The sequence below is a fragment of the Ovis aries genome, chromosome 5, assembly GCF_016772045.2.
Source record: "Ovis aries strain OAR_USU_Benz2616 breed Rambouillet chromosome 5, ARS-UI_Ramb_v3.0, whole genome shotgun sequence".
Classification (NCBI taxonomy): Eukaryota; Metazoa; Chordata; class Mammalia; order Artiodactyla; family Bovidae; genus Ovis; species Ovis aries.
Window position 1 is genome coordinate 43872492 of NC_056058.1, and position 8412 is coordinate 43880903.

At 37.9% G+C, this 8412-nt stretch overlaps 1 protein-coding gene across 1 annotated transcript; it reads left to right on the forward strand.

Annotated features, from left to right (window-relative positions):
* CAMLG (calcium modulating ligand) lies at window positions 1–8029 on the forward strand. Its single transcript, XM_004009496.4, has 4 exons — window positions 1–287; window positions 1786–2243; window positions 4114–4179; window positions 7420–8029. Exons 1-4 carry the CDS (start codon window positions 116–118, stop codon window positions 7609–7611), a joined length of 888 nt encoding a protein of 295 aa, XP_004009545.3. The 5' UTR covers window positions 1–115; the 3' UTR covers window positions 7612–8029.
* Window positions 8030–8412: the final 383 nt, after the last annotated feature.

Sequence of the window (8412 nt, forward strand, 5' to 3'; positions counted from 1 at the left end):
GGGGGGCGGGTCCACAGCGGTAGGGGCACGCGCGGCCTGCGGCCCAGTCTGAAGTCTGGGGCGCCGCGGCTGCCGCTCACGTCATCGCCACCACTCCTGGACAGTGGAGGGGAAGATGGAGCCGGCCGCCGTCGCTACCGACAGCGGGGACCGGCCGGGGGCCCCGGCTGGTTCAGGCCTGTCGGCTTCCCAGCGTCGGGCGGAGCTGCGGCGGAGAAAGCTGCTCATGAACTCGGAACAGCGCATCAACCGAATCATGGGCTTTCACAGGCCTGGGAGCAGCGCGGGTGAGAACCTCCGTTCCCCATAGTTTCCTGCCCATCCCTTTTGAGTCTCGGGGATCATTCTTCCTTGCCCTCCTCCACCCCTTGACTTTTCTGACTAAGCCCTGCTCTCTGACCTCTCCTCCGGCCCCGCCCCTTTGATGAGGTCCCAGGTTCTCACTTCTTCACCGCAGGACGTTTCTTGTATCTCTCCTTAGTTTTCCGCCGCAAACTGCAATGCTCTCGATCCTGAGACCCTCTGCCGTGGTATACTCTCTGCGCACTGACCCTGAGGCGGCCCCAACCCTGCCCTCGTCACCCCCTCGCCTCTCTTGAAGGCCGCACATTTTATTCCCAGACTGCTCTACCTACCGTGCCCGTCAGGAAGATTGCCTGTCTTTCTTTCCCTTGTCAATGCTTTCCCTTCCAGTGCCTTCCTTACCGTCTGCCTTCTTTTTGCTCTGTCGGCCCTCATGAGCTTGTCTTTACTGAACTGCCCCTGTAGTCTGTCCAACGTGAACCACGGCCCCATATCCAGGTGTCTGTGCGGTGCCCTCGACACTCATCTGCAGGCCTTCTTAAACAGGCGAAAAAAATTGGAGCGACCATTCTTTAGAGACCCAACAAGGGAAACGTGCCCATGTGAGGCCTTATCTCGTAATGTGCAGAGATTGATATGAATGATGTCAGGAACTGCCTTCAGCACTGAAAGGAGTTCCTCATTTCTCCCCCAATGACATGTACAATGGGTTTCTTAAAAAAAATTGGTTTTTCCCCTGTATTTACTGTACACTCTTACATTTCTATTTAGTGTTGCCTCTAATATTTGGCCTTCAGTCACTGGCTGCAAGTTCCTTAGATCCTTGTGACTTTTGCTCTGTGGGGCTTTAGATATATAACTCAGAATTTTTAGACAGTTCACAGATTTGCCACTGAAAACTGCCAAGAGAGGTAAGAGCCCTATTTCAAATTCTAGAACAATTGTTAGGAGACACATTTTCTCCTTTAATGGTTAATAGCAGAATATTCTTTCTTAAAGCATTTTCTTTTTTCTTTTACTTTGAGATTTTTATTTTGTCTGTCATTAAAGGTTCCCCGCCCTTTGTTTTGTTTTAAACTAGAACAGCATCCTAAAAGTGCTGAAGTACCTTCTAATGTCTCCTAGATTACAGTAGAAGGGTTATGCAAACCGGTAGCAGGAGGATATGCCACACCCTATGCTGATCGGACTCTGGATTCAGAAATGTAATATTAAAAATAGTTGTTTTAGAATATCTCCGTTCCTCTTTCCCAACTTGTCTATTAGCTTTGTCTTCTGTCCCCAAAATTTGGGTTATATCCTCTGAAAGAATACTGTCTTTGACATTTTTTGTGTGTAGAGGAAGGAATTTGTTTCTTTATGAAGGATCAGTATTAATTCAGAGACTGCCAAATTTTAGCTCTAGTGGCATATTTTTAAATATTAATAAGAAAGATGTTGGCCAGTATGTAATACTTAAGGCTTCTAAATTTCTTTTCTCAGAAGAAGAAAGTCAAACAAAATCAAAACAGCAGGACAGTGATAAACTGAACTCCCTCACCATTCCTTCGGTTTCAAAGCGAGTAGTGCTGGGTGATTCAGTCAGTACAGGACCGGCTGACCACAGTGGAGTGGCCGAGGTAAAGGGAACTCAGCTGGGAGACAAACTGGACTCTTTCATTAGCCCTTCTGAGTGCAGTAATGATATAAGCCTTGAGCTCCGGCAGCGGAACAGAGGGGACCTGACAGCCGACTCTGTCCAGAGGGGTTCTCACCACGGCCTGGAACAGTACCTCTCCAGATTTGAAGAAGCAATGAAGCTAAGGAAACAGCTGATTAGTGAAAAGCCCAGTCAAGAAGATGGAAATACAACAGAAGAATTTGACTCTTTTCGAATATTTAGATTGGTGGGCTGTGCTCTTCTTGCCTTTGGAGTTAGAGCTTTTGTCTGCAAATATTTGGTAAGAAACAGTGGGAAATGAAAATTGGTTATAGTAATGAGTGCTTTTAATCCATAAGATTCATTTCTAATATTAATGTAATATTTGTGATCCATGTGACTGTTTGGAGATGTGTTATAAACTTCTGTTTGCCTTAGGTACAGAGTGAAGTGTTCCAGTTAAATACAGAGCCTGATGATAATGCTAAAATCTTTTTATATGCTAAGTACCATTTTAAGTGCTTTACATATATTAATTCATTTAACCTCATCCTTATGAGCCAGGTAGCATTTGAATCTGTTTTGTAGATTGAAGGGAATGAAGACTCAGGTGAAATCATTTGTACAGGGTCACATTACTAAGTGACAACTGGGATTAAACCCAGGCAGTTTCATTCCAAAACCAAAGGGTAAATTACCTACATATCCTATATATTAATTACCGCTTTTCAGATAACTTGAAATACTAAAATGCAGTTTTGGTCCTGAACGTGATGTAATGTTTTTAGAGTTCAGAGGCATTTAGCATTTTATAATGTTGTACTGTTACCATAATAGCAGTCCATCATGTACCCTTAGATGCCAGTGGCTGTTCAGTGAAGGGGAAGGGTGTGTTTTACTGTTTTACAATATGTGAAGAAAAGAAAAGCACAACTCGTAGATCAGTGTCTTGCTCTTTGAGGTGTTTCCATTCAGTAGACATTTTAAGAATACCTACCAAGTACCAGGCACATAAGTAAATTTTCAGATAATTAAGGTTAATGTTATTAAGCAAAAAAGTTTTTAAAAGTCTCTCTTTATGCCATTTTTTTCTTAAAGAGAATTCTGTTGAACAGATTTTATTTTTTTCTGATGACAAATTTTCATTGTAGCTTTCAGTATTTAGTGAGATGTATAGCAGCTTTTTATCTTTTTTATGGAAAGGCCTCTGCACTTCCATGTTTTTTAAATTATGTCCTATTTTTGCGCCTCATTTCGTTTGAGGTTTTTTGGGTTTCTGGACTTTTTTCTTGCTGTCGGATTTTCAGCTGTTAATCATTGCTCCTACTATTCTTCCATTTTGTAATGCTTACTCCTTTACTCCCTTCATGATATTTTAGTTTTAGAAATAAATGTAACTGAAGTATTATTGTGATATTTTCTGTTTCATTGTGTGAGAAGCGAGATAACCAAGCTATTTTATCTATAATAGAAACACCTCATTATTTGAGGGCCAGAGGAGTTCATTTCTTGCCCCAAAGTGTGACTGAGGTAATATATGGCATCTGTTTTGAGTCCTGAGCCTTTTAGATGTGCTTTCTTTTTTTTTTTTTTTTTGGCTTCAGGGGGTCTTTATTAAGTGATGCTTTCGTCTCAAGTCTCTGCCAGGGACTGGAAGTGGGAGTGATCCCACTCCCCCTAGGCTATCCCAGACTTGCCTTCTTAGAGGAAGGATGCAGGAAGCCTGCTGTCCCCTGAGAACAACCTGGGAAGCTGGGCTAGCGCTGGGGTGGGGAACAGCAGAGCTGAGCCCCCCTCCCCCCAATAGATGTGCTTTCAAATTGTCAGTTAAATACCTCTAGATGAGAGGGATGTTTCTGCATAATGTAGTATACATCAGTGGCCACCAAATACTTTAAATTACTTAAAAGGTCAGTTTTTGAGAGAGAGGCATTTTGGGGAATATTGAAGGAGTATCCTCCCTCATAAAACACAAGAAACACGCTTTATGTTAAGGAAATCACAGCTCTGTATTTGTCACCCTTTTGCAGAAACAAGACTGCTTTCAGCCACTAAAATTAAATTTTTATTACAGTGTTTTTGCTTGGAATTTTATCGCTGCTGTTAGTCTGATTTATTGTCATTTGAATGATTATGTTGGAAATATGTAACTTTATCTTCTATCTTCACAGTCCATATTTGCTCCATTTCTTACTTTACAACTTGCATACATGGGACTATACAAATATTTTCCCAAGGTAAATTAATTTTTTTTCTAAATTGGATGATATATTTAGATTGATTTTAAGAACTTTTAAAAAAGTATTTATACTTATGGTTTAAATCAGTGCTATTCAGATTTGTTTGGCTCACCGCTGTGGATCTTCAAACTATTTGTACTAAGTTCAGTTCGAAAAGTAATTAGTAACTTTTATAGCAATTTGACATTACTGTAACGTTTTTATTGTATTTTACAAAAAATGTTAGTCCACGATGGACTGGGGGGAAAGCCTCATTACAGAGTTTGAATAGTACTTGTCTAAAAAAGTGTTTAATTACTTAGTAAATTTAGTAATACATTTGGTTTCTAATAGCGAAAGTTAATTTAAAAATGGCTTCAGTTATCTTCCGTTAGTGTGGTCCTTCCTGAGCACTTAATAACAGGGCACTTTATCTCTAATGCCAAGGGTCTGATAACTTGCAAAACACAGTTGGCCATACTTAGCAGAATTATGAGGAGTATCATTGTTGACCTGGTCCACTTGACTATAGTTATACTATGGGACTTGGCTTGCCAGTATAGAAGATAAGCTTATTTGAGTAATTGTGTTTTGTGTGAGATTTTTGCTAAAAAATGGCTACTTGACTGTTTGCTTGAAGTGAAGTAAAGTGAAGTCGCTCAGTTGTGTCCGACTCTTTGTGACCCCATGGACTGTAGCCTACCAGATGCCTCTGTCCCTGGGATTCTCCAGGCAAGAATACTGAAGTGGGTTGCCGTTTCCTTCTCCAGGAGATCTTCCCAACCCAGGGATCAAACCAGGGTCTCCCGCGTTGCAGGCAGATGCTTTACCATCTGAGCCTCAATGCACTGATAGACCTCATGTGTGTGTGTTTAATAGATCTGAAACATATTTTTGAGGGGTCGTATTGTCAAATACTCAAAGTAAGAGTAAAGAAGGATAAGTAATTTCACTTTTTAATTGAAATGTTTTTGTGATATAAATATATATATATATTTATTGATCCTCTCCAAGAATGTAATTTTAATTAAAACATTTGTTTAAACATTTGCCCTTGAAACATTGATTTTAGTTTTCCAGTAGCTCAAGTTTGGAAGCAACCTAAACGTCTACTAATAAGTGACTAGTTTAAAAAAATTATGATGTATCCATTCAGAATGATAAAGGTCTCCATCTGCTGATAATGGTAGCTTGTCAAGAAATACTAAGATAAAAATATAGACTAGCATCTGTAGTATACTCCTTTTTTTGTAAAAAGGAGGAAAATGATGTGTATTTTATTTTGCTTGTGTATGTGTAAAGAAACTGTGGAAGAATATTACATGAAATTATTAACAGTGGTTATTTATGATAGAGTGTGTATTGGTTACTAGCGAAATGGGCGAGTGAAAAGGGAAATTACTGTACAACTTTCTTTTAATAAAACATTTTGCTATAATAGGTCTCAAAAGAAAAATCGAAAGAATTATGCAGTTAACACCCGTTTAGTTAGCACCTAGATTCTGTAATGAAAATTTCATTATATGTATCATATATTTACTCAGTTTTCTATACCTCTTCAATGCATCACTCTTTAAAAATACATCTTTCTTTTTTTGGTGCATTGTAAAGTATGTTGTAGATGAAGACATCAACATATTTTTCTGCTACACATTTCAGCTTACATATCAACAAAAATTCAGTGTTTCTTTATGGTTCTTTTTCTTTATTTTGAGGTAAATTTTCCAGACATTGAAATGCTCGTCTTTATTATTATACCTTTAATGAGTTTTGACAACTTGTGAAACCCAAATCCTTTCAAGATTTAGAACATTACTGTCAGGAAGTTCCACCATGCTCTTTTCTAGACAGTCCCAGCTCCCGTACCATGAAGTTCTGATTTTCTTTTTCCTATCATAGATTAATTTTAGCTGTTTTAGCACTTAATATAAATGGGATTGTTCCAATACATACTTCATGCAAGGCTTCTTTCATTCTACATTGTATTTTTGAGATTCATCCATATTGTTGAGTGCATCAGTAGAATCATTGTCTTTTTTTTTCTGAGTAATACTCCATTGACTGAGTATATCCACTTATTTATCTAATTTTCCATTGATGGGCATGACTAAAGCAACTAAGAACTTTCTTGAATGAGTTTTTTGTGGACATAAGTTTTGATTTCCCCCATGGATAACTACAGCTTTTTATATTTTAAAATTTTTTGCACCATGTGATTGGATTTGGTGATACCGAATCATTAAATTAAATGAAAATTCAGCCTTGAATCTCTTAAAGAATGAGACTAGAAAATTATACTAGGAAATAAATGTTTAATGAATAAATGTTTGTATCTTATTGCATAGGACTTTCCTGATGACTCAAGTGGTAAGGAATCTGCCTGCAATGCAGGAGACACAGGAAATGTGGGTTCGATCCCTGGTTTGGAAAGATCCTTGGAGAAGGAAATGGCAGCCCACTCCAGTATTCTTGCCTGGAAAGTCCCCTAGACAGAGGACCCTGATGGGCTACAGTCCATAGGGTCACAGAGTTGGATATGACTGAGCTTGTGCGCACACACACACACACACACACATCCTATTACATATGAAATCAAACGTGAATTCTTTGCATGGCAGTTAAGCTTGACTCTACAGAATGTTCCTTTGATTCTGTTACAAATGATTGACTGTCCTGCAGAACATCTATCACTTTTCTGACTTGTTGTCATGAGACTTAACTCTACAATTAGATTTATCCACTTACTTCTGCTCCTCTAAATCTTGCTCATTCTCAAATGCCTGTTTTTTTTTTTTCTTTAATTTGAAGGCCTGCTTTTTAATTCTGCTTCCTCCTGAAATCCTTCTCTATGCTTTATTTGTACATAAAATACTGAAGTAATGTCTATTTCCTTTGAGCCACTATAGCACACATTATCCATGTCATTTATTTAGCAAGTATTTATGTCCTGTCTGGGAATGCTTTCCTATTTTTGTCTTAAACTTTTGTGTATATCTTAAATTTATATCCTAACCTCCAAGATAGGACATTTTTTTAAACTTTTGATAGCAAGAATAGTGTCTTTTCCTTATTGCCAAGCAGTTTGTTCCTTTACATATTATATGCTTAGTAAATGTTTGTTAATATATTATTGATTGATGTCTTAAAACTTCATTAACAGTTTTGAAATCAGGCAAAAATAACAGCACTGATGTTTTTTATCGAGTTTAAGTGGTCTTCTGAAAGCTGTAATATTTATTCAAGTCTTTCTCTATGCAGAGTGAAAAGAAGATAAAGACAACAGTGCTAACAGCTGCACTTCTATTATCTGGAATTCCTGCTGAAGTGATAAATCGATCAATGGATACTTACAGCAAAATGGGCGAAGTTTTCACAGATCTCTGTGTCTACTTTTTTACTTTTATCTTTTGTCATGAACTGCTTGATTATTGGGGCTCTGAGGTACCATGACGCCTGCAGAACTCAGCAAGAAAAGCTTACAAAAAATAATTTCTATATTGCAGTGTCTTTAAAGGAAGAATATTGGTTTACACCTTCATGTAATTCTTTTACTTTCTGGATTTGTAAGACCACTTGATTAGGAATGGAGTGACTGGTTACCTGACTAGAAAGGATTGAGTTTGTATTAATACTGATGCGATGATTAGAATACCAGTGTCAGAAATTGATTTTTCTTGTTTGATTAGAATTCCTAGTCTACACTTTTTCCTAACTTCTTGGATTTGTGATTTATCTTTTGGGAGCTGAGCTTGTGCTTAAGAGGGCAGATGAATGTGGTCTCAGCCGGTCCCAAGAACTGCTTCTTGTATTTGTATTGTTTTGTCCTAAGAAATGGAGCCATCTTAAAAATAAAATGGAAGAACTCAAAGTGTCTGTTAAGTTTGCACATTTTAACTTATAAGGGCTGCATAAGGTAACCATGTTGAGTCAGCATTTTCATTTTTATTCCAGCACAAATATTTAATGGAGGAAATGATTAAGAGTCATACATGTGAAATTAATAGGTATTTATGAAATCTTTCTGAAAATTTTTATTAGCAAACTTCAAAATTGAGTTTTCGATTTTCAGAAGTTTTTTTTTTTTTTAACCAGTAAAATAGAATGATTAGATATAAAAATGGGCTTTGAAAAATTGACTTAGGAATGCAACCCAATAGGAATATATCCTTTTTTAACTAACTTAACACTGTCGTTGGAGAAGGCAATGGCACCCCACTCCAGTACTCTTGCCTGGAAATCATATGGACAAAG